This window comes from Acanthisitta chloris, unplaced genomic scaffold (assembly GCF_000695815.1).
Source record: "Acanthisitta chloris isolate BGI_N310 unplaced genomic scaffold, ASM69581v1 scaffold34166, whole genome shotgun sequence".
NCBI classification, from domain to species: domain Eukaryota; kingdom Metazoa; phylum Chordata; class Aves; order Passeriformes; family Acanthisittidae; genus Acanthisitta; species Acanthisitta chloris.
In genome coordinates, this window is record NW_008679284.1 from 215,417 (window position 1) to 233,653 (window position 18,237).

The following is an 18,237-nucleotide window of genomic DNA, read 5'->3' on the forward strand; positions in this document are numbered from 1 at the left end:
AGAGCTTTAAAATGCTGTTACCCTCTCAGTGCTCTTACAAGCACAGCCTGAGCAGGTCTGCCTAGAAGCAGAAGGATGGCACAGACATCTGCTGTAAAAGTCAGTACAGCTCAGTTAGCACTGCACAGCATTCCGTGGTTTGTGAGCAACACATACTTTTTATCATTCAGAAGTTTCTTACGAACTTGCAGATTTGCCTTTTTACCATGTTCCCCAAGATACTTTGACAGGTCAGCCTGAAGTGATGAGCGCTCTGACACAAACTGCATTGTGTCTTAGAAATTTTGCCTGCAGTTGTTTTACTGTAGTATTGCTTTGATTTGAAAAGGAACTTTGTACAAAGTGGTGTAGTTTAGGATATAACAAAAAAAAAATCCAATATTGTGCTGCATGTATTACTGAGATTTTCTGCTTAGCCCTTATTATTGCTTTCTGGTTTTCTTTTCTTCATGTATGTAATTGGAGAACAGTAAAAAATTTTTATTTTTTAACGGTTCCTGAGAACCAAAACTAATAGCAATGAGAAAGTGAGCTTTAAAATATTAACTATGTTTTTAAATTGACATTTTGAAAGCAAACTGCCCTGACTATTAAATGACACTTCAAAGGAAGCCATAGCCCCGGCATAGGCTCTTTCAAATCCAGAAGTAATTCTTAGCTTGAGCTGACCAGGACACAAATATATAGGTGTGTAAAATGCCTCAAGATGCTGAAAAGATTTGTGGGGACAATAGACTACAGACCAACTATGTTTTTAAATTGACATTTTGAAAGCAAACTGCCCTGACTATTAAATGACACTTCAAAGGAAGCCATAGCCCCGGCATAGGCTCTTTCAAATCCAGAAGTAATTCTTAGCTTGAGCTGACCAGGACACAAATATATAGGTGTGTAAAATGCCTCAAGATGCTGAAAAGATTTGTGGGGACAATAGACTACAGACCATGGTGAAGTAACAGTAGAAGTGTAGTGGGAAGGTGCAGAATTGTCCCTGAATATCAGGGACCATAAGAGTAGCCCCGAAACAAATGTTGTATCTTGCTGTTGAAGACTGTAGCTTTCTGAGTAAGCAGCTTTCTCTGTGGGCCTGAACTGTTGTGTGGGTTTTGTTTTTCTGTTTGGAGTGCCAGTCTGTTTACTAGAGTTATTAGTTTATAAATTTTGCCATGGTAAAGTAACAGTGAGAGCTTTAAATTAGAATAAGTGCCACTTCTGTGTGGCAGGTTCCTTTGAGGGCTGATTAGAAAGCAGGCCTCCTGTTGCCTGCCCCTTTATGCATGGCACTATTGCTGTGGGTACTTGTTTATAGCTTACCTTTGAATTTATATAAGTGTGCACTCTGGTATGATGAATTGCCCTCCGATAGCAAAGATTCTGCTTGGGTTTTTTTTTCCCTGGGTTCAAAGTAATACTTTACTTTAAAGAGTTATTTTAATTAGGTGGATTTTATTGTGATGAATTAAAATTAACTTGGAGAAGCAAATTATATAAGACTGTGAGGGTTATAGATTAGCCTCACCATAGCTACAGCACATCTTTTGGTAAAGGAATTAACAGTTCTCTGTTTCAGACACCTTGGCACTAAACATAGACAGCAAATGAATGTAAGTGTTGTCTCCAGTTATTTCCATCGTAAATGTGATTCTTTTCACTCCAAAGATTGCCACACTAAAAAACAGTCCTAATGGCAACGAGGGGTGAAAGCAGCAGCTGTAGGAGGCTGGATCCCCTAGCAGGAGATAGCCAAGGAGACAGGAGTACCGCAGCATCACAAACCAAAGCCAGAGGTGAGGGGGGTGCATTTCTTCGACTGTCAGTACAGGGTCAAGGCAGGATCTAATGACATGTCTGACTTGCAACGTGTCACTGGCCAGCTGTCTGACAGAAAACAGAATGGCCAACCTCAAAGAATGACATTTGGTAGGAGGATACTTCATCTCTCATGGGGAGGAAGGGAAAAGGCATAAAAGGATGCTTCTTTGTGCAGTACTTCTTGTTTGGGGGAAGAGTATTAAATTGTAAGAGTTGGTTTTCACCATTTCTCCCCCTTTATAGGTTCTGAAAACAGGAGAAAGTGAGAGTAAAATTCCTCCCATTTAGTTGTGGTCACATTTCACACTTCTTTTACACAAATGCAAATGACAAGAAAAAACAACCAGAAGACAATAGAGAATCTGGACTTCTGCATTTTACAACCAACAACCACAATGACAAACATGAAATTTTATTGTCCTGGTACCACATGTCAGTAAATGCTCCAAATTTATTGATTTACAGTGTGTGTCCTCACAAAATTTAGAGAAATAATGACTGTTATAAAGGGCAGAATAGCATTCTGGTCTCTCTAAAAGTCATCTTTAAAACATGGAGTTTCTTGGACTGAAATGGGGGGAACTCAGGTTGCTCTAAGTACAAAACATTTCAACATAGGGTTCTTAACTGTGTAACTGATCACCAGCTATGAAGGGATAAAAATTGTCCTTAGTTTCTTTTCCAACAAGTAGATTTGTAATTCACAGACACACCAAGCTGCCACATAAGCACTGTCCCAGTACCCACTATTCCTTGTTTGAAGAGCTGTAGGAGTAAGGACTGTAAGATGTCCAAGATGGGCTGGCACAGTAACCAGTTGTGAAGGAAGTCAGAGAGCAAAATCCATGGGGGCCTCTGCTTATCAGCTCAGAAATCTTTGGCTGTTACCATCAAATCTGCTCAATCTGGCTCTCCTTGCAAACCGTCTTGAAGGAAAAAGATGCACCAGGGTGCAACAGAGTTCAGAGCATTTATAAAAGCAGCAGAGCTAGGTGAACACCATAGGTTTTCCTTTTCTTTCCTACATATTCTAAAATTGACATACCATGAACAAGGGGACATATTTTTCGCTTGTGTTCCTGATTTCAGAATACAAAATATGGTCCAGTCCACTTCTACATTCTCTTAACTGGGTGCATGTATTCTTACCGGCTGGATAACTACCAAATATGAATTCCACATATGAAAGCCAGGTTTGCCTGGTTTTAAAAAGGGCTGATTCATGGTTGGCTTTTAACTGAGCAAAACCAGTGTTAGTCACTTTGAGTCAATCTCGCGCTGATCCATAACCTCCAGCATGCTGAGTGCTGTTTTACAAGACCCCACGCACCAGCTGGCAATGTGTGGGGAATCCAGATTCCAGGCTGTCCCCATGTCACCTGGTAAACACAATACCCAGTGTTATGTCGCAAGGTAGGGAGGTGAACTCGGCGATCGATACGAATGTGGGATGCATCTGTCTGTATCATAGGAGTACAGACAAGTTACAGCGCTTTTCCTTCAGGCTGTATCAAGAAACTTGTAATTTAACTTGTAATTTTGTTCAAAGGGATTCTTGTACATGCATCTATGGAAAACTCAAAAGTATCATTGTTTTAAAGGTTGCCCTTTGCATATAAATCACAGCTCTGTGTGCTTCCCCATTTTAATTGGGTGACCTTTTGAATCCCATGGACAGGAGCTTAAATTCTGGACCTGCTGGTCGATTTAAGATTTGATATCAATTCATGATCTCGCAGTTATTCTGCATTAAAACAGAGAACACAGAATGGAAATTTGAGAAGAAGAAATTCCACTTGGAAGGTTCCTTTTCACAAGTCATGGAAAACTTCACTGCAAACCAAATAGATGTGTATAAAATCCAGATTCATTTGTCAGTTTAATCTGTGAAAAGACCTGTCAGGATTCAGTGAGCATGGAGAAACAGGAGGAGCAAGAAACATGTAATGTTTTCAACAGGACATTTCTGTACAATTATCAATTTAAGCTTCCATTATTTGTCACTAATTACTGCACTGAGCTGTTAAATATTTAGTAGTAGTTTGTTTAATTGGGTTTGACCTAAAAAGGAATCTGTGCATAGCATAGCTCCAGTTCCAGGAGCCAGTTCCTCACTCCCAGCTAGGTAAATTTGTATTCACATAAGATGAATACATATTGCCAGACAAAGGCTCTTGTTTTTATTGTTTAGGTTTCTACCTCTCTCTCCCCCACAGATTTAGCTGTCTTTAAGGTATCTGAAATTAGAACACAAAGTAGGAGTGCTGCCTGTGGATGTAAAATGGGAGGAAGGTCAAACTTAAACTTGTTTACAGATGTTGTAGTTTAGAAACTACAGCATGATAAATTAAACATAACAAAGAAAAAAATTAAAGCAGAGCAACAACTAGCCCATGAACACGTGTCTAGCAAAACACTGACTTAATCCCTGAATATCTTATCAGACAGTATTGCCTATCAAGGCTTGTTGTCCCCTGTTACTCTGTTGTACAATAGCTGCAGATAAATCTGGATTTGTTCAGCTTTGGGTTCTGCTTGCTCTTTGCCTGGCTGTGTCTGACAGGATGAAGAGACATCTGGCTGTGGCCTCTGCAGAGGGTGTAGAAGAATTGATCAGTACATGAGCAATATTCACTTTGTTTTAAACCCTGCAGGCCTGAGTCTGTTCTTACTTGTTCCTATCTTGAAACTCCCTTGATTTCAGAGGAGTTTCTCTTAATTTATACCAGGGTAATCATAACCATATTCTAAAGTAATAAGATTTTTGATATATTTCTCAGAAGTGCCTCCTTTTGCCTATTTTGTTTAAGCTTTTATTCCCACTTAATGAACAATTTTCTTATTGGGGAAGGATGCTCATGCATTAATTTCAAACATTTGCAGTATCACAAAAGTCTTGTTCTTCTACAAACAAGACTTAGGCCTGGATCCTGATTAGCAGTACAGCCCCTTTGCCACACGAAAAGAATGGAAAGGTTTCCCAGTTTCGATGAATTGCTTTGAACATGTCCTAGCCATTATCCCATCACCATCATCTTATACCATTTATGAAGGCAATACCCACACCTTGCCTGTGCAGCCAGGCACACCTTGCCCAAAACAGATGTTGTGAGTTTCACTGCATTTCAATTGACAACAAACAGGGTCAGGGAGGCTTATGGGAGGCTATTGCCTGGCACCGTAGGTTAAAACAGCCTTGGACCTACCCTGATTTACATCAGGGGCTTAACTGGGAGCCCCCTGCCAATGCTCGTAATGAGGAAGGTGCAAGGATGGTGAACAGGCATCTGTGTTTGTGCCTCTTCTCTTCTGGTGACAATGATGAAAGTCTTATTTGCCATACCCAGGAATATATGTCACTCTTTTCCATACAAAAAATCTGTGATATATGTACTCGCATATAGTAATGAATCCAAAAGGAATCATTGACATTTTACTAGTGACTTAGTGGAAGTCTCTGAAGAAAAATAGGTATCAGGGGTTTTGGTTTGGTTTGGATTTGGTTTTAATTTTCAGCTTGCATCCCTGAGAACATGCTATCCAATTTGAGATTTTTTATGGATAGGTTTTCTCTAGTCCAGCTTGAAATGCTTGAGTAGAAGAACCAGAACACTGAGAGTTTTACATAAATACAATAAAGAATAAAATCTGATTATCAGTCATGCCATTTCAGAGACATTAATATAATATCAAATCACATAGCTTAGGTGAACTAATTTATATAAATAACTGCAATTCAGTGTAGACTTTCCTAAATTACCATTGTCAGCAGTGGTCAGTCATGTCCTAAGATGACCATTTAATTGGCCATCTTCTCTGAGAACAGACCTGATTCTCTAAGGCTGGTAAATATCAACTCACCACACATAAGTGGCATTTATGGGAACACAGATTCTCTTGAGATTTGGCCCCTTCCTTGTTGTGGAAACCACTCTGTTTTAGTTCAGATCAAATCCTTATTTCCTTGGGAATCTGAAGTTTCAGAGACTGTATTTGGTTACGTCTGTGCTGGTGATCAAACTTGGACTGTATGAAACTCCATGCCTACCTTCGTGCATTTATAAATTCATTGGTACTCCTCCTGCTCTGCCAGCTGTCCTTCAGTACTGGAGATGCTGGTGACAGGAACACCTTGCCTGGAATTTCTTCTGTTCTCTCCAGAGCTCCAAAGTCTTCATTTGGCTTTTCACCTATGGAAAACTATTAGACATATCTCCTCTCCAGCTCTCTCATTCACTCAGCATGTGAACACTGAAACGTGAATATATTCATTTGTGTCAGAAGCATTGTAATTCCTTGGATGAAACACATCAGAAACATTTGCTAGCTCCAACATTTCAGATATAACAATTTAAGTTAATTTCTTGTAGTTTGTGTTTTATGAAAGTAAGGGAGGAGCCTGGGAGGGAAAATAATATATGATCTTATCATTTGTCTGTGAGCTTCAACTGAAGTTGCTCTTTTTGTATTGCACCTACGTGAAAAATACAGAAATGTCTACAATCTGAGTACTCATAGATGCCCTGTCAGTACAATTAAGAATTATAGAATCGTAGAATGGACCTGGATATGACCCTAACCTTCAGTTAATTCATCTGGTGGAGGTGGACTATAGAAGTGGTTACCCTTAGTATCGGAACCCAAATCCCAGCTATACTATATTTTCACCTATATAGCAACTGAGCCTTAGAAGCCCATGTAAGAGAATCTTCTTATTTGCTTGCAGCCACAGTGGAGCCACGGCCTTAATGTTTTAAGGCGTTGAAAGTAAGTTTACTGTTTTCAGATGCTTTGAAATAGCCTAGATATTCTACTGAAACCAGCTCCTGACTATGCAGATTTGGTTTCATGTGTGATTTGGGGCTGGCTAAGCCTCTTCCTCTCCTGGGATGAACATCAGGAAAAAAAAAACCTAACCCTGAGGTCTGTGAAGCTGTGAAATAGTCTCCCAAGAGGAGCATTGGAAGCTCTAATTAAAATTGGACTGGGCAAAACACTTGAAATTACACTATAGGCAATAATCCAACACTGGCAAGATGGGTGGAGAAAACGCCCTAATGGGTCTTTTCTGACTTTAAATTCTATGAATTCTTGTTCTTCTCTTTTATTATGCTATTTCACCTTTTTCTTTAATGGTGACATAATGTCATCTAGAAAGTATTATAAGATACTATTGTAAGCTGAGTGAGATAATGTTAAATGTCAAAAGAAAATGCAACAGTTTCTCTGCAGGTTCACAGTGATTATGTGGAGACAGGGAAAAGAGAAACTGACTGTAAGTGAGGGGCATGAGTGCACTGTTTCTGATCTGTAAGACAGTGGCAAATGCAGTGCATGTCTGCAGTATATATGTTTATCATTTTGACATTGATTTCATACCCTCTGTTTATGAAAATAGCCACATTCCACCAAATCTAACACAGGTGTGGATAAGTCATTTACTGTAACTCTGTACATCACTCAGATTGCTGGCGACTTCTTCTATCCCAATGTTTCACATATCCCCAAAGACCTGGACTAAATAATATATTTTTGCATCTTAATTTATAGTATGTATTTAATCTTAGTATCTTACAAATCTAAACTATCTCATTGATTTAGTCCTTGGTATAATCATATTACAGTTTACCAGGAAAGAATCCTGCCACAACATAATGGGATTTTGGCAAGAAACTCTATACTGCAATACTGAAGCAGCACAAATCTGAACAAATGGTATAAAAATCACTTTTTGAGAGTTTTTTTCTTATAGATTAGTCTGAATAAGTTTCATTTATTTGCTTTCAGTGTTACTACTTAATACTCCTCTTCCCTCCTCCCTCGCCTTTCCACATGGTATATTCAGCAGTGTCCAACACAGAGCTTTCTGCCTGAGAGGATGACAGTCAGTTAAGTAACAAGGCACCAGACTGAAGTTCTGGAAACCATGTTGACACCGTGAAACTGCTGGGTTTTGCTGAGCTTACCTTTCATCCAGCATCCTCTTGTTAGCTGCAGACAGTTTGAAAAGTGTGGTACATGGTAAGAAGTTGGAATAAAAAGAAGGGAAGAGGAGCAGAAAATCTTGATTAGAAAGTATAATTTAATAGAACGTGTATTGAACCAAATGTATTGATTAATGTGGTAGATATAGTACTTATATTGATTCAAACTAGAGATTTAGTACTAAAAGCTGTAAGCCAAAAAGCTGTTGCAGATTGCTACAAAAGTCAGTTTAATGCTGTCCTTGAGAATGCCTTCACAAAGAAATTCTTCTAATGTTTGAGGAGTAGGTAGAATGCGGTATATGTCAGTTTGATCCCGGAGGGTTTTATTTTGTACTCTAATAGCTGTTACGAGCCTACATTATATCCAAGGAGTAATTTTCCTTAGGGGTGCCCAGCTCGCTTTGTGTCAATATTCTAGCATTTTAAGTCACGTACAGTATATGCTTCTGGGAACAGTGCAGGAGCCAGCCAGACTCATAATGGTCTGCATTCATTAATAAAGGCAGAAGCTTCTGTCCCTCCATTGCCCACTACAGGGATGCCTCCCTGGTCTTCAGGGACCCGTACAGACACATTTAAAGAAAGCTTTATTTTGAGTGGGCAGGAGATGAAATGCAGGACTTGCAGGCATTTCCTAAGTCAGCTATATGCCCGAGCACAGGGGTGACCTTAATGGGTCAGAGAAGAATGCAGGTCAAAAGACTTATTATCCAGCCTGTTGGAAACCAATTGCTTTTGTTAAAAAAAAAATAAATTGTAGCGCTTAAAGGTTGGTAGTAATGTAGAGTTCTGTTTTACAACCTGGAACTGTATTGCAGTGTGGTGGGGTGCATTTTTATTTTTTTTTAAATGCAAAAAAATACAAGATGGTTCATAATGTGCACAGATAAAGGAATATCCAGATTAAGTGATAACATGTAGGGTACCATAATTACTTAATCAGTGATGATTGATTACTCATGTTTGTGTTCTTGAACTAAGGAAAAAATAACATGCTGCTGTGGTACTGTTACCATCTGTTGAAATAATACATCTTTTTATTTCTTCACGTGTACCCTCTTTGCACTGTTTGTCAGGTACGGCCATGTCTTGTTTCATCTGGTCATAAAAAAACAGAAGTCCCATTTAAATGGAATCCAACCGCAGTTCACATTAAGGATTCTAATGGGCTACTGAGTTTGTGGCTATCTGTGGGTATTTTTTTTCTTCGTTAATTTTGATGCTGTGGGCGGGAACTTATTGCTAGCTAATACTTCTCATGTTCCCTCTGAAACACAAAGGCATGTATCAAACAACAAGAAGTATTATTACCTCTTTTGTCTCAAGTGTTTCTGCAAAGAAACCTTTTTGTATTTGTTTGCTGAGGAGATTCTTCCACACAGTATTATCCTGAAATCTTTGCATGTTTTTAACTCCTTAACACTAACAACAGGGATATCTCAAAGCATTTTCATCCAGGAAAGTGGTGACATGTAATTTTATAGCAGGTCACATAACAGTTGGAATTCTGGATTCTGCTAACAAAAATAATCATCTCTAAGAACAGGGCAAATGCACTTTAAGAGTTTATTTTGCTTGTGAAATATATTGAGTTCATGTTTTCCCAGGTAATATACCTGTTTTCCAGATAACACTGAGACAGAGAAATTGGGAGTGCAGCAGTTTTCCTGGCTGGGTTTGTGCCTGTGTGGTAACAAATGCAGTGACACACGCACCTCCTACTGCACTGTTCCTCCATTTGGTGCATGCAAAGCTTGCATTTGTGTTTGCAAACTAATTTCTCCTCATGAGATCCCAGCCCTTGGAAATGGGAACATAGCTGTTGCTGAAGTCCGGGAAAGATTATATTAAGAAAAAATATTTTTTCTTTTCTTTGGCTAAGCAGGAAATTGACATTTTTGCTTTGTAGGGAGACTTCCACATAATTAAACAGATGTGCTTATGTGCAATCAAATTTGGGGGAGGCAGAGAAGGGGAGCATATGATATCTCCTGTACTTTTTTTAAATGACTTCTCTTTGGCAAGTGGATGTGCTAATTGCTCCAAACTCAGGCAAACTAGTTGAAGTTTCCAGAGGAGGCATGTTTCAAGCTTGTCTAGTGTGTCTTTAGTGAAGGGCAGCACACTCCCCAACCCACACAGGGGATCTTGACTGTAATATTGTGCTCTCCCTGGGTCTGCCGCACTCCCATGTCCCTGCCATGTCCCTGCCGGCGGGAGCTCCAAATTCTGCTTTCCCTGCCTACCTGAATTCCCACTGCCAGTGAGGCAGGGAGCTCGCTGCACACAAGGCAGAGAGACTATCAGAGCTGAGATCTGCTGTGTGGATAATAGAGGAGAATTTTTTGCCCTAAATTTTTAAACACAACACCCCTCATAAAAACAACAACAGTTCATAACTGGGATTAATGTTTGCAATTTTCAGTCACTTAGACATGGGGTCTCCAATAGATGGCTTTGGTGGAGTGGAATATGGCTCTCTGTGGGATTACAGAATTTTCCTCCTTTTCTTATCTCTCTCCTCCCATCCTTCGCCTGCTTGTCTTGTCAATGTTATGCTTCTGAAGTGCTTCAACTTTCTATTTTTTTGCTCCTTAGATGAATAGGTATTTCTCCCTAGTCCCTCACATTTGGGGAGCCTTAATTACTTTGGAAACCACATTTTGTTAAGACTGTTTACAACAAGTGTAGTTGCCTTTTTAAGGCCTAGACTGCTGTAACATATCCTGCCCTTTCTCGTTTTTCTCTGCAACACTTGGGTTTTTTTCCTATGATTTCTTCATTATCTCTAGTGAATCTCATTTTGCACCAGGGCACAGGAGTCAGGGACACTGAGAGCAGGGGCAAGTCAGTCCTTACTCTGTGTTTTATTTTGTCTCCTTCATATTTGGGCCTCTTTATTTTTCAATCAAAAATGTCATTGCAGCAAGAGTTATGACTGCACTTCCAAAACACCTTTTGGCTGTTTCATATGCAGCTGTTCATCCAGTCTTATACTGATTATGCATTTTTTACTTAGTGAAAAGAAATACAAAATGGGCATGACTGACGTCCTTGCTCTCAGTGGACTAGAAACAAAAGACCCCCCCAAATATCCGTCTGCAATGTAACAATTGGTATATGACTCCACCTGCTCAGAAGCAGAGAAAAAAATCAGAATTCAGGCTGCCACCCCATATTTAACTTGTCCTGTTGTTTCTAGGTACTGCGGGGTCTCCAATAAGCCTGTGGTGTTGTGCTGTAAGTGCTGCAATAAATGGACACAACAGGATGACAAAAGGGCTGACTGTCAGGCTTAACTCTTAATTTCCTTGCTTTTGTGGTTTAAAGTCAGAGCCCATTACCTGTGACCAGCCAACGTTTTTGGCTGCAGCTATTGTTAATGCTTTACAGCATTTTGAAATGATTTTATGGGAAGGATGAGAAGAAGCTAGATGAAATCAAGTGGTAGAGTGTATTTTTTTAACACGCTCTGGCCTTGGACAGTCTGGAATTCCTGCCATCAGCATTAAATCATTTTGTATTCACATCTGGAAATTGCATCTTTGAGTGTCACTGGGTCATTTTCCTTTAATCTTGAGAATGGCACTACATTAAAAATTCCTCAGTCTTACTGTAAGATCCTTTCCTTGCCAAATGTCCCATGAACTATTATTTGTGTGCGTGCACAGTTTAGGGAGAGAAAAGGAGGAAGGGAGGGAGAACTCTCAGGCTGGCCTGCAGTCACGCTGTATTTCACATTCGTTTCACCAAGGCTGTTTTCATGTGCCCTTTCATGGGTGGCTCTGGAGGGTATGGTTCAGTAGATGTTCACTTCGTTGTAAATGATGACTGTCTTTTGGGAACAGGTTCATCTGAAAGTGCGTTAGTCCAAGGAGGTTTAGAGACAGATTAACTTAATAAAACAGAGTGAAGGGTCTGTACGTGCTGGGAGCAAATCATGGGATGTGACACTCCTGCCCTCTGGGTCACTGGCCCAAATCTGGCCCCGATTACTAAGGGGAAAATTCATCACTAATCAGTGGCTGCCCTGTTGTCTGAGAGGTAGCATTCACAGACATTTTCTAGTTATCTGCAGATCCAGTGTACACTGTAGAAAACATAACAAGATCAATGCTTGTGAAGAATCCAATCCAGTGAAATAACATCTTCCCAAAAGTGGTCAATTGGATTTGAGCAGTGGTAGGAAAGAGGCTGAAACTTGTGCTTGCTGCTGGATTTGGTGATAACTCATATGGGAAAGGGAAATTTCAGACTCCAAAGTCCATGCTGTGTCACATAAGGCACTGCCTTCACTTGAGGAAAATTATCTGTGGTTTTTGGAGACCGAAGGGTGGGCTGTGACAGCCCCCCCTGTTTTCTCATCAGTCTCTGAGCACTCTGCTAGGCACAGAATGACTCTTACCAGAATATACTGTGCCATAACAGGTAGAGGGAAAAAGGTTTTAATGTAATAAAACATTTGAAGTGGTGCCACGGTCTAGGAAGCACAGGCCAGTAGGCATAGGTCTTTTATGATAAATAAATGCCATTCTCATTTTCATAATGCATAAACCATGAGCCGGATGTAAGCAGACACCAGAACCACTGACCTGGTATGCAATTTCACTGGGGCAAGTCGGCCCAGGCCCTACCTGGAGAGAGTGTTGCCCTTCTTGTGGCACATGGAAAGAATACTGGTGTGAAACAGCTGGGGAAAACTTTTCTATTCCACAATGATGCTGCTTCTACCTAGTTTAAAACAAGGACAGATTGAACATACTCTTTTTCCAGTCCACCATTTTGCAAGATATGTTGGGAGAATTGTTTTTACATCCTTCTTTCACACAGAAATGCCTGTCTTATGACTAAGCTGTTTCTTTTGTTTTTGTTACAGAATCATACGATGACCCAGCACAGCAGTTAGTGCAAGGCCCATCTCTTCCAGAGAATTCTTTGTGGCACAAAAAGGGAACACATTTTACTCTTTGCACGAAACTTTCATTGTTAATGTATATTATTCAGAATCATTGTATTGTACCATAAAACTTGTATTATTGAAACTGTTGGATGTTCATGTGTTTGAACTTTTGAGCACCGGATAGACTTCCTGTATATAAAGTGTTGCACATGTATTATGTTGTCTGATACTAAAATGGTCTTATAAAGACAAGTGGACTTGGGCCCTATTCAAGAAAGATACAAATAATAATAATACTGTGTGAGGGGGAAAAAATAGCTAAAGAAAAAATGTCGTTTTCAAGGAGGAGAGAGAAGGCAATAGCTATGTTCCATTACAGCTCCGTTTGGCCTCCCTTTCGTTTAACCTTCAGTCTAGAAATCTCTCTTTTGGTAAAAACGGATGAATCTAAGACTATTTTTTATTGCTGAAGATTCTTGCAAAAAATATGAAGAGACTTTCTCACAGAGCAGGAACCCACAGTTGAATAAGGCCCATATATATATTTGTAAGCCTTGCGATATGACAGATAGCATTACCATATATGCAATAGTTGTTATGTAGTTTGTCAAAGAATTTTTTTTCCTGGATACCATTTGAAGCTTTGAGTGTTCAAGACTTTCCTTAATGATTTCACATGGCCAAATTCTTGAATCAGTTGAACTAACCTGTATGTTACTGTTATTAATGTTTACTCTGCGGTCTGAACCTGGAGATTACTGGAATTGTTTTCCAAAAGGAAATAAATTCAGTTTACCATTATGTGTGAGCGTGCTTTGTGTCTTGTCTTTTTCCTTGGAAAGTAGCATTATTATTACTGCTGGTATATTACTTAAAGGACCAACAAGATCTGGAATCCCATGGTAATCACGACCTATACACTGCTATGTAGGAATATCTGACTTCTCTTAAAGGCTTGCATTTGAATAAATACAATGGTCAAAACAGATCTGCTGGTCCACTGCAAGGCAATGTGTGCTTGAGGGTAATATTCACTGTTTTCTGGTTTCACTCCTTTTATTTGGCTGTACTGACAATTTCATACCTGTACACTTGACATGTTGGTTGCCACAAGAGTCACCGCATGTCTTCCATGTACAATTAGTGATGTATTTCAATACGATATTAGTTAGTGAGCTAACTGGGAACCACCACAGCTCTGCCAGTAGCACTGTTAACTTGACATCCCTCACCCTGTCCTCTGACACAGGTAGCAGAATTAGAGGTAGTGCACACTATGGGATGATGTTCACTAGCACCATGGCCCTAGGGGAGCTCACTGCTTTGCTCAGGTCTGAATTTGCTCCTGACTGCCTGCAGTTTCAAGAGGAAGAAAGAAGGGGATAAAAATCTCCTTGCCTTCCAGTATCCCCCACTACTCCAGCTCACCTGCAAAAGAGACTCAAAAAGCTTTCTCCAGCTATTTTAGTATCTTATCCTATTGCTGGAGTTGCTGGTTTTATCCTATGGAAACCAGTGCTGCTGAAATACTGCATTTAAAAAGCTGCACATCACCAAACGGCTGGAGCTGCTAGTGCTGTCAGAGTAGATATAAAGTGTGATTTCCAGTTTGCTGAATGTCACAATTTGACTCCTTACAGATGGAGTATGGAGAGAAAAGAAGTAAAGTCAGAAAGTGTCTGGTTACCAGATAGTCCAAGAAAAAATGTGTCATATTTTAAACTCTATCCTTGAAAATATTGTGCAGATTTTGCTAAATATGAGAAATAAATTCCTGGGGTTTGTATGAATATCTCATTTGTGCTGACAAAAGGATAAATGCAGGCATGAGTACACAAGGCTCATAAAATGCCAGTTCTATTTATAAGTCAGAAACTGTTCCCATTCTTATTCTCATTAATATATTACTCATCTCAGCCAAATTGAATGTGATGATATGTTCTTTATTTTTGACAGATACCTTAAAGGATATAAGACATTGCAGCCTTCATGTGTGAAAGTGTGACATATTGGTTAAGACTGAAAATAACATGTTTCTAGTAGAGTTCAAGTATATAAGAAATATTACACCCTACTGTTTTTGTAAATGCCAGAGTGCCACTGAGTTGAGACAGATGGTAGCTGGGAAAGATGCAATCTTATAATCAAAAGCTAAAATATGTCAAAAATATGTTAGCAAGCAAAACATAGCCTATTACGAGCATCTCATGTCATGACAGCTTGCAAAACATGCAAAGATGTTGAATTTCTAGATATGTAAATAAAGGAATAGTAAACAGAGCAACAGCAAATGTGATGAAGACTTTATGCATCAATTGTCCCTTCAGGTTGGCGCAGGGGAATAGAGGGGTCTTGTGGCCACAGGCAGCCCCAGGTGGCTTCTGAGAGCTGGCTGCTAGTATCAAGTACTGGAATCCTCTTACCTTTTCTAAAGTAACAGGTTTCTCAGTGATACCTAAATAGCTGTTTAAATAGATTATGGAAGACATCCGAACTTCCCAATGAGAACTGAGTATTGCTTGGGGAATTACCACAGCGTTTAGAAAAATCAACAGGAGAGGCAGATCATCTTGCCTGTTGGAAGAAGAGACATGGCTCTCTGTGTGCATGTGTGCATTTCAGCTATGGCATGCCTTTCTCTGCCCTGTGTTAGCAAAAGCTAAGAGAAGCCTCCCCTCATGCTCTTAACCTAATGTAAACGGATAAATCTGTTCAAGGGTTGTGTGGATAGATTGATGGACAAGGTATCCTTTTACCTCTGAGACTGGCTTTATTCCCAAGATCTCAAGTGGACATGAGTTTTACTCTAAGGCATAGTTTAATAAAACAATTAGTCCTTCTGCTTGTTTGCCAGCGCTGTGTTTGGGAAATGTCACAGACCTAAAGCAGATATAAATATGAAATTTATACTGCAGAAATGAAGCAATCTACCCAGACAATATCCGAGCCTTGGACTTATGAGGGAATGCAATGATTCTTTATCTGAACAAAGGATGATCCAGGAATAAAAATGTATTAGGCCCTTATGATATTCAGCTACCCAAAACAAGAATTTGTACCATCATGCACATGTTCATAGCTAGTTGCCTGTAAGTTAGACTTTCCAATCCATTTTAAGTGGTTCAGTTCACATGGAGGTTATTGAAATTTGGTTCACTCCAAGGCCAGTGCTCTCACTGCTTTCCCTGACTTAGGAGTCACTTTACAAATCCCACAAAGAATATTTCAAAAGTTCTGCTTAGGACACTTTAGTAGTTATCCCTTCCTTCTTGACAGCACGTGAAAGCTGAAGTCCTCTCCATGTCTCAGTGACTGGGCTTTTATTAGTAATTCTGGCATGACCACTCACTTTGTTTCATTACCACTGTCCTCAACAACAGAAAAAGAGAGACGTCCCTTCCTTACCAACATATGGCATTTTCTATTTATAACAAGATTAACAATTCATTCACACCTTGATTGAATCCCACTTTATTGAGATGTCACAACAGATTCTCACAGCCTGCAAAGGGAAAGACTTACAAATGTTAATATTGTGACAACCAGGACACATAAAAGTAAATGAATTATAATTGGTGACAATTAAAAATAGCTCAGTGTGAAAACAGAATATTGTGGCACTGTAGCAGCCCTGTCTAGGATGAGGCAATGTGAAGGACTCCGAAGAATAAGACTGTCCATGAATTTAGAAATGTTACCTTGACTCTTGCTTAATGTGTTCAGTCATACTCTGATGCTCAATTAATGCTCACACGCCCTTTACATCTTAGTGGGCAATGTGCCATTCTCTTTAAAGTATTTGCTTCACTGCTCTGTAGCAGCACAAAAATAAACAAGTTTAGGCCTATTTTACCAATTCCATTTAATACGTCCATTTCCCCTCCCCATGTTGCTTCTCTTATTTGTATGCAGAAGATTTCTTTAATTATTATTATTGTTGTTGCTGTTGTTATTAGTCGTAGTGAACAGTGAATGCTATAGCAATGCAGTCCCCCAGGAGCTGGGCGGTCCCCGGCCACCAACTCTTGTGTGCAGATCTTCTTCTGTGTGTGGCACACAAAAGCCTGACAAGGTCTCACTCATGTTTCAAAGCTCGCTTGCTTTTCAGAGCTATTTGTTATTGTCTCCACCATCACAAGTTTAAAAAAGGAAAGTTAATTAAATATGGAACAAGACTGAGCAACATCTTTTAAACCATCATGTCATTAGAATTGGATCCCTCTGAGAGCTGCTTAAAAGGGTTTTGAGAACAATGACTGTTCAACCAGATATTTATGGGCATAGTTATGTAAACACACTCTTTATTGTCTATGTATATTTAATATAATTATCAGTTTTGTACTCGGACTCTCAGGAGACCCAACAAATCACAGTGTTGCTTTGAAAATGTCAGCAGAAAAGACAATTATGTTGCGAGCAAATATTCATAAATTATATTAAAAAGTCCTGTGAAAATGTACCCTGTGTTGCAGAACTGCTTTTGCACTAGCAGAATCATCACTGCCTTTCTCTGATTTAAACTCTTCCTCGTAATAACAAGGAAGCTGCTCGAAACAAACCTTTGATGCTACAGAGGCTTCTGTCCCTGACTGTGGGACAACGTAAGTTGTAGACAAATTTGGAGGGCTTATTCATATTTTTTTTAACATGCTGGGGAAGTTTTAGAGATTTCTAAATAAGGTTTATTGAAATCAAAGGTAAAAACTGTTTGCACAAGAGTGTCTAGGTCACTTACTTTTTGTCTCTTCTGAGATGATTCCTGACAATTTGCCATGTTTTGCTCATTATGTATTAGGAAAAAAAAAAGAGTGGAGGACTGGGACAGTGTTCGGTAAATTAAATGTGCCACACATGCTAAACCAATACGTGTGCTGGAGTTTGATAAACACCTAGTAAGTGCCTGCAAATCATCTCTACTGCAAGATATACAATCAGCATATCAACATCTTAATTAGCAGCTAATGACATTTGAATGGGAAGGTTAATGTTAAGCACACAAATGCAGTTTAGTAAAGGGTAAAATGAAATACATAGAGAGATTTCATTATTTATTCTCAAGTATAAACCAGATGGCTTTTGTAGTAAGCAGTCTTCTAGACAAGTAATATCCCAATCCTTAGATGTGTTGTGGAATAAAGCCTCCAGGAGTAAAATGTCTATTTTGGTGTGTCTGGTCCTAGACATCAATGGGAACAAAGAAACGAGAGAATTCTACTTTTCTGCAGGAAAATTCATTTCCTCTGTGCCATTGTTTTTCTTTTGAGCACACAACTAGATTTTAAGTAGCTTCAAGATGGCTTAGGCTGGTTTGTGATCCTTCTCTTGTTATTTTCTATGCATATGTTTTCAAAAGCAAACTCCTGTGGGATGATGTAAAGCAAAGCACATTCGTGGTTGTTTCTGCTGTAGATGTCATACTTGCTCGGGCAGTGATTCTACTGGATGTCCAAATCGCAGCAAATAAGAATCACTGAGCTATTGGAAAAGAATCTGCTATAGAAATGGTGCTGTCTACTTTGCCAGCAGAATGGGTTCCTG

At 39.4% G+C, this 18,237-nt stretch overlaps 1 protein-coding gene across 1 annotated transcript in view; it reads left to right on the top strand.

Annotated features, from left to right (window-relative positions):
- Positions 1–13,500, top strand: part of ZNF521 (zinc finger protein 521) — a 226,448-nt gene extending 212,948 nt beyond the window's left edge. The window contains exon 9 of the mRNA XM_009077235.1: positions 12,676–13,500. Within this exon, the coding sequence (XP_009075483.1) occupies positions 12,676–12,705 (30 nt within the window). The 3' untranslated portion in view covers positions 12,706–13,500. The remainder of the gene's footprint in view (positions 1–12,675) is intronic.
- Positions 13,501–18,237: the final 4,737 nt, after the last annotated feature.